We start from the raw sequence: 16,380 nt of genomic DNA on the forward strand, positions 1-16,380 counted from the left end.
AGGCTTAGTGCGCTATTTAAAACTATGCTATTGCTACATATCTACCTACTCAGTAGCGAAGATAGGTCCTACAGCACTTGGTTAAGAATTAGAGCAAGATCATATTTTGGCTTGGATCGGAGTCTATGTCTCATGGGCAATATAATCTCATCTGCATATACCTTCCCGAGTCCGTCCAAAGAAAAATCACTACAGTGTATTATAGTATCTCTAGAATCTTGTACCTCTAGTTTCAGAGTTTCACCACCAAACACTCAGAATTCACACCAGCAAAAACCGATAAAACTTAGGAATCTGCCATCAGAAATTAATTCTCAATGAAGAACGTACCTTCCCTTCTCGAGTTTTTTTTTTCTCAATCCAGTTTGGTTCCTGTTGGCCATTTCTGCTTCCAACAGAAGGGCCCAACCAACACTACGTATGCGCGGAAATATAATTATCCACTCTGGGGCGGCTATGGTTTGGATATAATTAGTAATCATGATTGTCATTAGGCCTTGTCATAAACATTTGTTGTTATTGAGACCATGCGATGCAAGTACCAACCAACAATATTATAAGTCTAATCTTTAAGGTTCTATCCAATCAGCTAATACTTCAATTCTAGATCATAAAATGCATGCTGTACGAGGTGGATGGCACTACAAAGTGGAGTGTAGCAGGTATGCCTAGTGCAGAGCTTTCCTTTGTTTTTTCTGTCTCGAAAGAATAACAACCAAAAATAGTTGTACATGTGCATGCCTGCCTGGATGGATGCCACGAAAAAGTATTGACAAGTTGCTATGCTGATACTACCAATTTGCTGGGTTAAACTTGCAGACTAGAGACCACATTTGCATTTCCAAGTTTCAATTAGATTAAAGGAAGTGCTACATACACAGCAAGATCTCGGGGAAGCTTCCCGGAATGAGTACTTTTTTGTGTGAAAATACATAAATTGAAACCTGTTCAGATTCAAATACCGGAATCATGATTGCCATGAGCATTTGCTATTATTGAGACCATGCAAGGACCAACCAACAATATTATATATGTGTGTAATATTTAAGGTTCTATCCAATCAACACATGCTTTATTTCCAGATAATGCGATACCTGCTTTACGAGGAGGTGGATGGCACTACAAACTTGAGTAGCAGCCGTGCCAAGTGCAGAGCTTTTGTCAGGATCTGAACCTGAAATCAACAGTTAACTCTGAAGAATGAAAGCTGCAGCTCTCTTTGTTACAGCGCCGACTAGGTGACTACTTGCTGTTTTGTGTCGTGAGGCAGTCTCACTGCGAACGTGGATCCTACATCTGACGGCTAATGGCTTTCTAAACATTAACTTTCCAAAAATAGCTTTGTTGCACTAAAGCCATGGTTTGGAAGCAGCACTGGGCATCTATCCCTGTATTCGTTTACATCCTGGCCGCCCTTTGTGATGGTTGGGCCTGAGCTTTGCTATGTAATCAAATCAATCTCAGTAAAATCAGTCCCAAATTTATATATTTTCTCTGTGCTATTGTATGAATCCTGCAGCTAGGCTCTGAAATTCAGAAACCGGAACCAGTTCAGACTCAAAAACCGAAAAAGGAGAACTCAGAGGGAGCACAGGAGCACCAGCCTTCGTGCCTCCCCTCCCTCCATGTGCCGTGCTGCTACAACGACTGCCGTCGGCCAACCACAGGCTCTGCGGAGCACGTCGCCGCAGTGGAAGGATGGTAGGGATGGTCAGTGGCTGCCGCCATGGGTAGGTCTCCTCTGCAGCCTCAAGCAAGAGCAGTAGAGCGCCTCATGGTTGGAGGAAGAAACACGTCTTCCCAAGAACGAACCAACGAACGAACTACCAGGCACTGAATGCTGGATCCCGCAGAAATACTCCTTACTTCCAAAAAATGCATGTTTGACTTGTCACCGTCTCTAAAATTACTTGACGCACTGTAGAATCCGAAAGGTTTCATTTTTCCTTTTCAGATGTGGATGCAGACCTGACTTCAAACTTTGTGGCGATCTGCGGTCTATTTTGTCCAAAAGAAGAAATAAACAAACAATGCATTGACCGTCGACATCATGATATCACCTTTAGTATTAGCAGAACATCTTTTCATCGTCCTGTGGTCTCATGGAAATAGGAAAAGAGCTTTGGTTTAGGAGAATACCATGGTTTTTCTAGAAACTTTGGTTTCAAATACTTTGACGTGTTTGGCGTCGACAAATACTGCAGTTTTATAAACCATGGTATATCTAAAACCATGTTTTTTTTGCTGTATTTGAAAAAGAGCTCCCAGCCTCTTTTTTCTAAACTGAGAAAGCGCTCGCTTCTTCCTATCGGATGCTGCACGTACACAGTACACATACGAAATGATATAGCGCCGACTGAGAACACACTCACGCGTGCGAGGGCTTAGATCATGGGGCAGATCGATTGATACTTAGAGCATAGTTGTACACAGCCGGCTAAGCTAGCAGGCCAATCGATTCCATGCGGCCGAAGGTACAACATAACTCTGATCTTAACGCCTAGGAGAGAGGACACGCGCAACCTGATCACGTCGTTGTATAATTACTTGAGTGTAGCTCAGTTCAGTTCAGCTAGCTATGACTATCCATGCAATGACTAGTCAAAACCAGAAAATCTGAGAAAAACTACACTTGCCAAACACCTTCATAGTTTTGCCAGAACTGAGAAAAACTGTGGTTTTTAGAAACCGAAGTATTAATTTCCCTCACATTGAAATACCGTGGTTTTTAATTACTATGGTTCTGTAAAAACTATGTTGCCAAACTAGGTGGACAAATGGAAACAGTCAAAGAAACTTGCATGGCTTCTCACTGGTCAGTACACATGATTAAAAAAAACAGAGGTACCTGGCTAATATCACCAACCCAAAGAAATTTCCTAAACTACTGACCCATACAGTGTGCCTAATTGCCTATTACTTACAGTTGGAATATAAAAAATAACAGTAAATTTTACACTATTTCAGAGTTGTCCAAAAAGAAGAGAAAATGGTATTTCAGAAAGAAGAACAGCCTCAGGCTCTCAGCTCACAACCTCTACCTACTCTGATTGCTTCTCTTCAAGTTTTTGTGAACCATGAACCATGCATGAGCTTCGAGTGTTGGATAAAAGACTAGGCAATTAATCAGCCGCTACTCTTCTGAAAACGCTTGTTACTTGTGACCATGCGATGTGGCCTCTGTACCTCACACTGAACGATGTAGCTGTAGTGAGGCGGCAGGTGGGATGTCCATGCATGGACCTTGAATTTCCCTCGAAGCCTCACACTTCCAAAGAGAAGATCTTGCGCGCTCATCATCCTCCGAGCTTCAGGTCCAGTTTCAGCAGAACATGTCTCGTAGTCAAGAAACAACACGACACATTTATTCACCCTCCTGAGATATGTTGGCTCCACCATCTGCCAAGGAAGAGTGAAACGATCCCCATACACTGAGATGTTTGTCTTCTTCAAATTCCTGAGGGCTGCAAGCACCATGCTCCAGAAATGGGGGTTAAAATTTGGTTTCAGTATTCCACTGACGATGTTTGCAGACATGAAGCACCCACTCGTCAAATTTGCCATCTCCATGGCCATTGATGCGAGCTTCGGGTGGTCCTCTGCTCTCGTGCTCCCAAAGGAACGTACCTTGAAGAAGTACCAGTATGCTTCCTGAGTTAAGAACTGTAATCTGAGGGGTTCTGTGGTTCCAAAGCTTGCGATCTTGTTAGAGCGGCTCACAATTATCATCTTACTTCCACTCGTGATGCGACTTTTCGCAGCTGAATACAACCTCTTCCATAAAGGCTCCTCAATATCCATAACAAGCTCAATGATGATCAATGTCCTTCCACCACCCATCCCACGGTTTTGATGCTTGATTCTACCTCCATCTCTTAGGGTCTCTACAATTGCATCTTTAAGAACATCTCCATTGAAAAACAAAATTTGAGAGAAGTGGTTGCGGACCCTTTGATCGTTGCATACATGCTCGACAAGGGTGCTCTTTCCAACTTTCCTGGGACCGACGATTGGCAAGACAGCCAAATGATCAGCAGCACCAGGAGCAGTCTATGCTTGCAACAGGAAGTTCATCACAAGTTCCATCTCCATTTGTCGTCCAAACATGCATTTGTCCAGCAGCAGATACATGTTGTACGGTTGACGGTGCAGACGTGGGTAACTGTTTAGAAATATGATGAACTCACTCACATCTTCAATGGTGTTCCGCATGCTGCCAAGAACTTGCTCCAGCAGCTCAGCTTGTGCTGCACCATCATTGTTGGCATTGCAGAAACATACACGCTTTGCAGGGTTGAACTTAGATGGGGCAAAAGAGTAATCTTTTGACCTGTTATCTTCATGGGCTCGGCAACTGAACATATCGAGGGTGTAATACCCCATGTACATCTCCTGTCTCAGTATGCTGAGTTGATGCAGCATGGCCTGGTTTGTAATGAGCCGGTCATCTGCCTCCTCGACGACGACATGAAGCCGCAGTAGCAGCCGTTGCAGGCCGTGCAGCCTCTCCTCCTCGGTTGCCTCCGCTGACCGCTGCTTCAGGTATCTGTCCACCAGGAAAGAGATGGATCTACTGGCAAGCTCACCCATAGCAGCAGAAAATATTACCTCCATGTGTGTGTTTGAGAGCCCGCTCGGTTTACATATATCTGAAACTGGGTGAGCTGCCAAAGCTGGGTGAAGCTATATATATCTGAGGACTTGCCCAAGGACACTATGAGTCTTCATCTTATTTCTCCGTTGAAGCCGTGTTTTTCTTTTCTTTGATCAAAGAGTTGAATATGAGATTGTATAAACCGAAAGAAGACATGCGTGTGTGCAGAAGTTTGTGTCTTATCTTTTCTGACTTGGAAGAAATTTGGAAATGGTCATCTAGTGACCTCTGCTAGTCTAGAAGGAGCAGAAAAAAATGGTCATCTTTTCTGGCTGTTTTGAACTTTCAACCCCTTAACGCCCTTACTTTTCTGCAGTTGCTAGTTGCTACTCAACCTTCCACCGGACAAACATTTCAAAGCATGAAAGTGACCCTGCGATGACTTTGCAAACCCGGAGACCGGAGTGATGATTGAGCAAGCTATGTGCTGCTTGATAGCCGCTCGTCATGAAGCACAAAATATTCAGAATTTTCTCCTCTTTGCAGTCTTGACAGATAACAGTGTTTCATGACCTTCCAAGGGTAAGCAAACTGCTTGCTTCTTCTGTTGGACTCTCCAGTGTTCCAACATTAACCTCTTTGCTGAAGCTGCTATCAGAATTGAGTAATAAAAGAATTAACATTGTTGCTGTGTCCGCTGAAGGGATGGTTTGCCTTTATGCCCCGAGAGGTGGACGTGTCGATGGAACAATGCTTGCCTGCTGTTGATGGAGAGGAAAGCGACCGCAGTCCCAGCTGCTGAAGAACTAAGTTGGAGTTGGCCGCGAACACCTCCAGCCCCGACGCGCCGTCTGGCACCATCAACTTCAACTCCTTGATGCCAAGCCCCTGTTTTCTCCTCTGCTGGTTCAAGTTTTTTACTGTCCTGAGCTTCGGCTAGCAGTAGTTTTTGATGTATGCCACACTGACACTGCTCTTCTGTGTTCAGCCAGATTTAATTGGGCTTAAGCTGCTCTGACGACTTGTGCAGAGATCTAAACACAAAGACTAACAAAATTATAAGAAGCAGCAGATCGTAGCACCTTTGCTTCTGAAATGGAATGAATCGTATGGTCCGTTGAAATTCAGATTGTGGGAAACTCACTGAAGCACCGCGGCGTGAGCGGCGTGGTCGGCCCTCCTCCAGGTATTCCTACGCGGCTAATCGGAGAGGCTCCGGCCGAGTCACTCCTCTACCATGCCATCCCTGCGCCGCACGCCCACGGCCACCGCCGTCGGCGACCAACCACAGCCGCAAGCAACGACGGGGACGCTACACGCCCAGAATACGGGTAGCTGGATCGGCGACGCGGTGGCCGGTCCGAGCCACGGCAGGGAGGTGCCGAGGGTTGGTCGCGCGTCGGTCTGCGCCATCGCCATGGGAGAGGTCCGAGAAGGAGCAGATTGGGGATCGATTCATACTGAGAGGCGCTGACGATTGGGTCCCACGAGTCAGCCCCAATTTCAAAGTATATTTAATCTCACCTAAAAAAGGTACTTATTTTTATTATAATAAAATGGGTTTGAAAGATGAGAGAGGAAGGAGGAAGGAGGAGTGGGTCGCTGTGGGTGGGACCAAGCCTCATATGGCCCCTACATTTGGTCCCGGTTTGAGGGGCGCCGGTCGGTCCGGACATTTAAGGAGAAAATTAGGGGCCCGATTGAGTCATCTTTTTTTAACCAGGCATTGACCAGGCGGACGTTTTGGGATCAAATAGATAAGGGGTCCGGCCGTAGATGCTCTAACGCTGAGAGCAGGCGCTGAATGCTAGGCCCCACAGAAATACTACGTAGAGTACTTCCAAAAAGATGCACAGATGCTACGGTGTGCTCAGTTGCTATTATTTTTGGCATGAACAATACAAAAAATACCAGCGACATTTGTTATGTTTCACAGTTGTCCAAAAAGAATTAGAAAATATAGTTCAGTACGGATGACAGTCACAACTCACAATATCTATCTAATCTACATGCATCATTTCAAGTTGTTTGAGAACCATAAACCATTTCATGAGTTTGGAGTGTTGGATTAGTGCAATTCAAATGCCTCGCTGATATCACCCTCCCAAAGAAATTTCCAAAACTTGTAGCCCATACAGTGTTCTTAATTGCTTAATATACTTACAGCAGGAACAACAACAAAATAACATTGAAATTGCACACTACAACCTCCATCCCAAATTATTTATCTTAAATTTGTCTAGATATGGATGTATCTAACACTAAAACGCGTCAAGATACAGCTGTAATATGTATACTTCGGTCTTTACTAACAGCGCTTGTTTCTGGCGACCAGACGCTGTGGTCTTTGAATCTCACAGTGAAATATGTAATTGTAGTGAGGCTCCAGGTGAGATGTCCATGCATGGACCTTGAATTTTCCTCGAGGCCTCACGCTTCCAAGGAAAAGGTCTTGTACGCTAATCATCTCGCGATCTTCAGCTTCAGTTTCAGCAGCACATGTCTGGTAGTCACCAAAAATCACTAACCATTTAGACGAAGTTTTCTTTGCTCTCCTGACATATACTGGCTCCGCCATCTGCCAGGGGTCACTGAAACTCTCCCCATACGCTGAGATGTTCGTCTGCATAAAATTCCTGAGGGTTGCAAGGGCAATGCTCCAGAAACGGTGGTCAAAATTGTCTTTTAATAGTCCACTGAAGATGGTCGCAGCCATGAAGCACCCATTCGCCAGCTTGGCCATTTCCATGGCCATTGCTGCGAGCTTCGGGTAGTCCTCCGCGCTCGTGCTCCCAAACGTACGCACCTTGAAGAAGTACCAGTATGCTTCTTGAGAAAAGAACTGTAATCTGAGGGGTTCTGTGGTTCCAAAGTTTGAGATCTTGTTGGACCGGCTCGTGATTATGATCTTACTGCCGTTTCTGATGCAGCTTCTGGCAGATGAATACAACCTTTTCCATTCAGACTTGTCGATGTCCAGAAACAGCTCAATGATGATCAGTGTCCCTCCACCGCCCATGGCACGGTTTCGATGCTTGATTCTACCGCCATCTCTTAGGGTCTCTACACTTGCATCTTTTAGATCATCCCCACTGAAACACAAAATCTGAAAGAAGTGGTTCCGCACCCTTTCATCGTCACACACATGCTCGATCAGGGTGCTCTTTCCAACTTTCCCGGGACCGATGAGTGGCAGGACAGCCGGATTACCAGCGGCACCGGGAGGAGTCTCCGCTTGCAACAGGAAGTTAATAATACGTTCCATCTCCATTTGGCGTCCGAACATGCACTTGTTCAGCAGAAGACACATGTTGTAGGGTTGGCGGGTCAAACGTGGACATCTGTTTAGAAACATGATGAACTCACCCACATCTTCAATGGTGTTCCTTATGCCGCCAAGAACTTGCTCCAGCAGCTCAGTTTGTGCTGCACCTTCCCTGTTGCCACTGCAGAAACATACACGCTTTGCAGGGTTGAATATAGATGGTGCAAAAGAGTAGTTGACTTCATGATCTTTTGCCCTTCCTTCTCCATGGGCTCGGCAACTGAAGATGTCGAGGGTGTAATATCCTCTGTACATCTCCTTTTTCAGTATGCTGAGTTGCTGCAGCATGGCCTGGTTTGTGATGAGCCGGTCATCTGCCTCCTCGACGACGACATGAAGCCGCAGTAGGAGCCGTTGCAGGCTGTGCAGCCTCTCCTCCTCAGTTGTCGCGGCCGTCCGCTGCTTCAAGTATCTGTCCACCAGGAAAGATATGGATCTACTGACAAGCTCACCCATAGCAGCAGAAAATATTACCTCCATGTGTGTGTGTGTGTTTGAGAGCCTCCTCACTTTACTGCCTCTTGAGGAATGCTGTACTGCAAAGGATGAATTGCCAAAGCTGGGTGAAGCAATATGAGCAAGCAATATATATATGGACACCGTGAGTCTTCATCTTACTTCTCCATTGAAGTCGTGTCATTCTTTTCTTTGATCAAAGAGTTGAAATGTACAAAATGAAAGAGACATACATAAAGAGTGGAAATTTTTTGGAAATGGTCATCTAGTGACTTCTGCTACTCTAGAAGGAGCATACAAAAACTAAGACTTACTGTTTTGAAATTTCAATGCCATGACGCCCTCCTTTTCTTCAGTTGCTACTCAGCCTTCCACCAGACAGTGTATATCCCTTTCCTGACTGGCATACATTTCTAAGCATGAAAGTGACCCTGCAATCATGAAGAACAAAACATTCAGAGTTTTCTCCTGTTTACAGTCTTGACAGAATAACGGTGTTTCGCGACCTGCCAAGGGTCAGCAAACATTGAAGCCGTGTTATTATTTTCTTTGATCAAAGAGTTGAACATGAGGTTGCATAAACCAAAAGAGACATGTGTGCAGAAGTGTGCGTCTTATCTTTTCTGGCTTGGAAGAAATTTGGAAATGGTCATCCCTTAACCTGTACTAATCCAGAAGGAGCAGAAAAAACGAAGAGCTGCTGTGGAACCAAGACTTAACAGTTCTGAGCTGCTTGATAGCCGCCCGTCATGAAGCACAAAACATTCAGAATTTTCCCCTGGTGGTGGTTCAAATGTTTTTCTGTCTTGGACGCAATCGCTTTACAAAAGCTGCTCAAGAACAGAGAGAAGGCTGGGGATGCACTTGGAGCGGTCTAAGAACTCCTTGATGCCAAGCCTCTGTTCTCCTATTCTGCTGGTTCAAGTGTTTTTTCTGTCTTGAACACAATCGCTTTAGCCAGACATGAAGTGATTCGTCACAATGGCGGAGAGCGTGCGTTGATCTAAAAACAAAGACTAAATAAACACGTATTACTAATTTCAACAAGAAGCAGAGCATATTAATTTCCATTGCCTTTGGAATTCAAAATAGTTCAATGGATTCTCGTAAACTCACTGAAGCACCGCGGCTCATCGGAAAGGCGCCGGGGTACTCGGATCCAAACCAGTCGCTGCGCTGCACGTCCACGGCGACCAACAACTACGAGCAGAGACGAGGAGGCTACACGCCCGCTCTAGGGGGGGCGCGGCGGCCGGTCGGAGCCGAGCCACGGCAGGGGGTCGCCCAGGGTTGGTCGCCGGTCGGTCTCCGCCATGGCAGGTTCGGGGAGGAGGAAATTGGGGGATCGGTTCCTGCTTAGAGGCGCTGACGGCTGGGTCCCATGAATCAGCCCAAATTTCCGAAATATATTTCCGAAGGATATTTATTTCGTATTCTGTATGTTAATATTTTTGTATAAGTTTAATCAAGAAACTTAAAAGAAATTGATAGAGACAGAGGGAGTATTTGGTTTGTGCCGCGTAGGGATGCTCTTTTTTTTTTGCGAGAAGTGTGTGTAGGGATGCTAGCGGCAGGAACGCACGGCCAGCACATTATATCACTCAGGGTGTGTTTGGATGCAAGGTGTTTTTGCAGTTTTTTTGAAAATACTGTGGTTTCTTAAAAAAAATGGTATTAAATACTTTAAGGCGTTTAGATGAAACAAAAACTAAAGTTTTGTAAACTATATTATACTATCTCGGGTATCATGGTTTTCTTGCAGTATTTGAAAAAGAGGGTTGGATCTTTTTTTTTTAAACAGAACCAAGATAAATCATGAGAGAGAGAGAGCAGTTGACGTCGCTTTGTATACTAACAATGTCCGTGCATTGCAACGGGATAACAAAGTTTAAGTAGTAGAGATAGAGTAGAGATAAGAAAATCAGATGCAACCGCTTACTATTTTTCCTCTTTCTATTATATATGGCAATCAAGTCATAATTTTATCTCTTAATTTGTTAGATTAGCTTCCGTTTACTCCGTGTCCTGGATACTTCTTTTGGGCTTCTGGCCGCCTGTCACATGCGAGTCGTTCATCTCTCTTAGCCTAAAAAACACTTTCTTCTCCAATCATGAGCGAATTCAGCTTCACTGATTTTTTAGGTGTGTTACTTGAAGCCTTCAACATCGGTGACTCAACCTGACAGTTGGGTCGGGTTTCACCGAGTCGGCCTCTATCAGACCCTATCCATGGGCATACATACAGATCCATGCCTGAACCCAATGGGTAACCCGACCCATTAGGGCATCCATCGGGTTTGAAATAAATATTAATTCTTTTTTATACTTCGAAAATAGTACATGTTTTGTCATACGGCGCCCATCTCGCAGCTGTGACATGTGAGGAAGAGCTAGATAGGTCACACCTTCTTATATACTCTCACTGTTTTAAAATATAGTACTTCCTCTATTTCCGTGATTCAACTTTGACCATAAATTTACCTAACGAGACCGACTGCGGTGGGAGTAAAAGTTATATCAGTGAATTCGTATCCAAATGAAGTTTTCAATTATATATTTTTTCTCCCGCCGCAGTCGGTCTCGTTGGTTAAACTTATGGTCAAATTTGGACCTCGGCAAGCACGGGCGCACTATATTTTGGAATGGAGGGAGTAGATAGGAAGCTGGTTCCTTCTCATGCTCTACGCGAGGTGGGACTAAACTGTTAGTTTGTTCCTTTGCCTGTGCATCAGCCTTTAGCTGCATGGGCTGCATATTGTACGTTGGGCCAAAAATATAACACAATATATGGGCTGACCTTTAGCTGCGTGAGGCCTTGGACTGAACAAGCAATTGATGCAGAGGCCTTGAGTAAGGGAGAGGGATTTTCATATCGGTGGATGTGGTCGTGGTGTGGTCTTTTTGAACATCAGTCCGGACACAAGCGCTCATATACACGCGCATGCACTCACCCCTATGAACGCACACACGTATACCCTACCCCTGAGTACCTTCAAAAGACTGAGCCGACATATCATCTTGAAATTTACGAAGTCACCGTAGGCACCTCGTCGTCGACGGGAACGTCTCCTCCCACGGAATGCGCATCGCTGGAAATCCTGAAATAAATTCAGGAATAAATGCGATTGGTGTTGTGCTTCTTATTAGTGTTTTTTCACCATAGATGGTTGTTGGATGCTAGGGGTAGTGTATTTTGTGCACTGAAGGGCCCACATGTCAGATAATTGGGCGACCTATTGGGTGACCCACGGGGCAAGACCTTGTGCCCATACCGTACCCACGACTAATGCTAGATAAGTAACAACACCAGCCAAACAACTTGGTAGATTTGATAAAACTGAGAAAAACCGAAGTTTTAAGGAAATGTAGTATTCCTTGGCATCCTGCAATAAAAGGACGCATGTGGGTGGGATTTGAACCCACAACTTCTTCATTCTACATAAGCTGCAGTAACCAACGGGACAACCACATCAGATGTGTTCATTTACATCTTCTTCCTTCTTTTTCTTTTTTTCCTTTTTTCTATTCCTTTTTCTCCTTTGTTTGAACGCATTTGTTCTTTTTTTTCTTTGTTAAATGCATGAACTTTTCCAATTTCTTGAACTTTTTTTAATCAAAATCTGATGAACCTTTTCAAATTCGTGAACTCCTTTTCAAAACTGATGAACTTTTTTTCAAAATCAAGGAACTTATTTTTCAAAATTGATGAAGTATTTTTCAAAATTGATGATTTTTTTTCAAATCCATGAACTTTTTCTCAAAATTGATGAACTCTTTTCAAAATCGATAAACTATTTTCCAAAATCGTTGAACTTTTTTTCAACTCGATGAACTCTTTTTCTTTTTTACAAAATTGATGAACTTTTTTCAAAATCATTTTTTATCAAAATCAATGAACATTTCTAAAAATCATTGGTTTTGTTTTAAAATTTACCTTTTCTTTTTTCAAAATAATTTATATTGGTTTTACTAAAGGAAACGTTAACTAGGACGGAAGTGTATGGAAAAACTAGCTTGATCTAGTGGTTAATGCATCAAGCCACGAATGTTGTCGTGCAGGGTTCAAATTCCAGTGGTCGCATATTTTCAATTAGTATTTATTCTTTCTTTTTCTTTGCATTTACTTAGTTCAGTCAGTTGGTGGGCCGGGCCGCTATGCATTGCTAGCAAGCACCGGTAGAGCCAGCCGGCGCCTGAAGTGTTGGTTAGGAGCACCCGTATTCCTTGCCCACGCATCGGAATACCAAGGTTTTCAATTACAACGGGTTTCTAAAAATTGTATTGTCAAACTAAGCCTCACATTAAAAAAAAGTGGACTAGTGACCGAAGCATTGAGCTTGTCGGTTCAGATTTTCACCAGTCTGACTGTCGGTTCACCTATCCATAGGTCCATCCGGATTTTTCACATAAAATTGTTCGGTCCACTGTATAAATTTCGGCCAAATAAAAGTGTTGGCTTCTACTATAGGCATCAAAGGAACACAACTAAGGTTGTTATCGGGCCAAGGCTTAGACTACCAATTATGTGGCCTGGGATTGAACCTCACTTCTCTCAAATTTTGTCAAAACATTTCTTTTGTTAGTTCAGACATCTGATTTATTTAGTTTTATATTGAAAGTAACAAGGACTGATATATGACATTCAACATAGAAATGATACAAGGAATTAATATTCTATGGAAGATATTTATAAAGCATTGTAAAACTGAGTTCATAATTTATAAAGCACCGGAGCGCGCCGAAAGTGGCCAGAATCGCCCGACGACAAGCAGCGACAGAAGGGGATCTAGAGAGGCTAAGAGAGAGCACAAGCAGAGTGAGTGAGAGAAAGACGGGGCGAGGTGGTCGTGGCCCCTCCATTTTGAGTGCTTCCGATGCACTATTGGGCTAGGCCCAATAGGCCAGTCAGCCAGTAATTACAAATTTTTAATTTATTAAAAGACTCAAAATAATACTAGTACTTTAATAAAAATCAAAAAAATATTTTTACTTTAATAAAAATAATGAAAATACTAAACATACTTTTGAAAATGATAGCATGTCCAATTCAAATATTCTTAGTTTCAGAAAAATAACTACAATATTTTTTGACTAATATAATTAAAGTGTTCACCACCATTTACAAAAAAAAATGTAAGAAAATAAAACGACTTAAAATATATGATAAAAATGTTACCATTTCTAGTTACAACACTCGAAATTTAATAAAAGTAACTACAATATAATATTAAAAAATCAAAATTTTAGAAAAAAGAAAAAGGTAAAACTATTAGAAGTCTCGAAAATAGTTCACCATTTATAAAATACTAATATTATTAATTTAAGAAATTTAATTCCTAGATTTTTGGCAAAAATATTTAATTATTACTTAAAAACATTTTAATCAATTAAGAATAAATAATTACAAATAAAAGTAATTACAAAAAATAGACCCCATGTCATATACTGTTGATGTGGGAACACATGACATGCCACAAGTAAACATAATAGTGTTGGCGTTAGATGTTATGCCATGTCACCACTATATGACACCTTGTACCAACTGTTGGTCGCACCTACAAGTGGTGTTCAATAATTTTTGAACGCCAACACTAACCTAATAAAGTTGTCGTATCAAATATGCCAAAACCACCACTATCTGAAAAAGCCATTTTTGTACTGGTGTAGTAATTGATCCATGGATCAATAGTTGCTTTTATTTGTAAGTAAGTAGAAATATTTATGTGATTATAGTGGATTTGTGGACCCATACACTTCTCAAAGTAAGGTTAGAAGGAACAACATCCACGGCGCAAACCATTACTTCATTATCGATCATTCCTTTGTACACCTCTATGAATTTATATATATCTTTGTCTATAAGGGCCCAAAATAGTACATCACCATAAGTAGAGAAATACATCCATCCTTTCAACTACCGTCATTGATGTTTCTTTAAAAAACCCATCATTGATCTATCATCGATCCTACATGGTTGTCTCGCTTATTATAAGGAAAGTTCAGTGAATGAAGTCATGATCAATGCATACAGATCCCACGCTGCATGGGTCTGCTATCTAGACATGTTTCTTGTTCCTTCACTATTACTTTGAGTTTCTGGACCAGGAGAAGACCGACTTGGACCAGGACATACGAGCGTTGCTACGGACCATATCCTGCTATAATTTCAAGCTACCTACGATGCAATGCATTTGAGTAGAGATAATTACATCAACCCTTAACATATCCATATATTCTAGGTAGTAACTAAGTAAATACTGAAGAAAATATGCCCTAGAGGCAATAATAAAGTTATTATTTATTTCCTTATATCATGATAAATGTTTATTATTCATGCTAGAATTGTATTAACCGGAAACATGATACATGTGTGAATACATAGACAAACAGAGTGTCACTAGTATGCCTCTACTTGACTAACTCGTTGATCAAAGATGGTTATGTTTCCTAGCCATAGACATGAGTTGTCATTTGATTAACGGGATCACATCATTAGGAGAATGATGTGATTGACTTGACCCATTCCGTTAGCTTAGCACTTGATCGTTTAGTATTCTGCTATTGCTTTCTTCATGACTTATACATGTTCCTATGACTATGAGATTATGCAACTCCCGTTTACCGAAGGAACACTTTGTGTGCTACCAAACGTCACAACGTAACTGGGTGATTATAAAGGTGCTCTACAGGTGTCTCCGAAGGTACTTGTTGGGTTGGCGTATTTCGAGATTAGGATTTGTCACTCCGATTGTGGGAGAGGTATCTCTGGGCCCACTCGGTAATGCACATCACTATAAGCCTTGCAAGCATTGTAACTAATGAGTTAGTTGCGGGATGATGTATTACGGAACGAGTAAAGAGACTTGCCGGTAACGAAATTGAACTAGGTATCGAGATACCGACGATCGAATCTCGGGCAAGTAACATACTGATGACAAAGGGAACAACGTATGTTGTTATGCGGTTTGACCGATAAAGATCTTCGTAGAGTATGTAGGAGCCAATATGAGCATCCAGGTTCCGCTATTGGTTATTGACCGGAGACGTGTCTCGGTCATGTCTACATAGTTCTCGAACCCGTAGGGTCCGCACGCTTAAAGTTCGATGACGATTTGTATTATGAGTTATGTGATTTGATGTACCGAAGGTAGTTCGGAGTCCCGGATGAGATCGGGGACTTGACGAGGAGTCTCGAAATGGTCGAGACGTAAAGATCGATATATTGGACGACTATATTCGGACATCGGAAAGATTCCGAGTGATTCGGGTATTTTCGGAGTACCGGGGAGTTACGGGAATTCACCGGGAGAAGTATTGGGCCTTATTGGGCCATACGGGTATAGAGGAGAGAGGCCAAAAGGAAGGAGGCGCGCGCCCCCCCTCTTGTCCGAATTGGACAAGGGGTGCAGCCCCCTTTTCCTTCTCCCTCTCCTCCTCTTTCCTTCTCTCCTACTCCGGAAAGGAAAGGGGAATCCTACTAGGACTTGGGAGTCCTAGTAGGACTCCCCACACTTGGCGCGCCCCCTCTAGGGCCGGCCTCTTCCTTGCTCCTTTATATACGGGGGCAGGGGCACCGCATAGGCACAACAATTGATCTATTGATCTCTTAGCCGTGTGCGGCGCCCCCCTCCGCCATAATCCACCTCAATAATACCGTAGCAGTGCTTAGGCGAAGCCCTGCGTCGGTAGAACATCATCATCGTCACCACGCCGTCGTGCTGACGGAACTCTCCCTCAAAGCTCGACTGGATCGGAGTTCGAGGGACGTCATCGAGCTGAACGTGTGCTGAACTCGGAGGTGCCGTACGTTCGGTACTTGAATCGGTCGGATCGTGAATATGTACGACTACATCAACCGCGTTGTGCTAACGCTTCCGCTTTCGGTCTACGAGGGTACGTGGACAACACTCTCCCCTCTCGTTGCTATGCATCACCATGATCTTGCGTGTGTGTATAATTTTTTTTAAATTACTACGTTCCCCAACAGTGGTATCAGAGCCAGGTT

General features: G+C 43.2%; 1 protein-coding gene and 1 pseudogene across 1 annotated transcript; both read right to left on the reverse strand.

The window, feature by feature from the left end:
* Window positions 1-1,479: 1,479 nt before the first annotated feature.
* LOC109759058 (disease resistance protein RGA2-like) lies at window positions 1,480-6,043 on the reverse strand (annotated as a pseudogene).
* A 521-nt stretch (window positions 6,044-6,564) lies between these two features.
* On the reverse strand, window positions 6,565-9,670 carry LOC109759059 (disease resistance protein RGA2-like). The gene has a single exon (XM_045232463.2). The coding sequence runs from the start codon at window positions 8,397-8,399 to the stop codon at window positions 6,903-6,905; it is 1,497 nt and encodes a 498-aa protein (XP_045088398.1). The 5' UTR covers window positions 8,400-9,670; the 3' UTR covers window positions 6,565-6,902.
* Between the last annotated feature and the right edge of the window lie 6,710 nt (window positions 9,671-16,380).

Source organism: Aegilops tauschii, chromosome 2 (genome assembly GCF_002575655.3).
Source record: "Aegilops tauschii subsp. strangulata cultivar AL8/78 chromosome 2, Aet v6.0, whole genome shotgun sequence".
Taxonomy (NCBI): Eukaryota; Viridiplantae; Streptophyta; class Magnoliopsida; order Poales; family Poaceae; genus Aegilops; species Aegilops tauschii.

Excerpts from the sequence above, each read along its gene's own strand:
- LOC109759059 (XM_045232463.2), bottom strand. The coding sequence starts at position 8,399 with ATGGAGGTAATATTTTCTGCTGCTATGGGTGAGCTTGTCAGTAGATCC.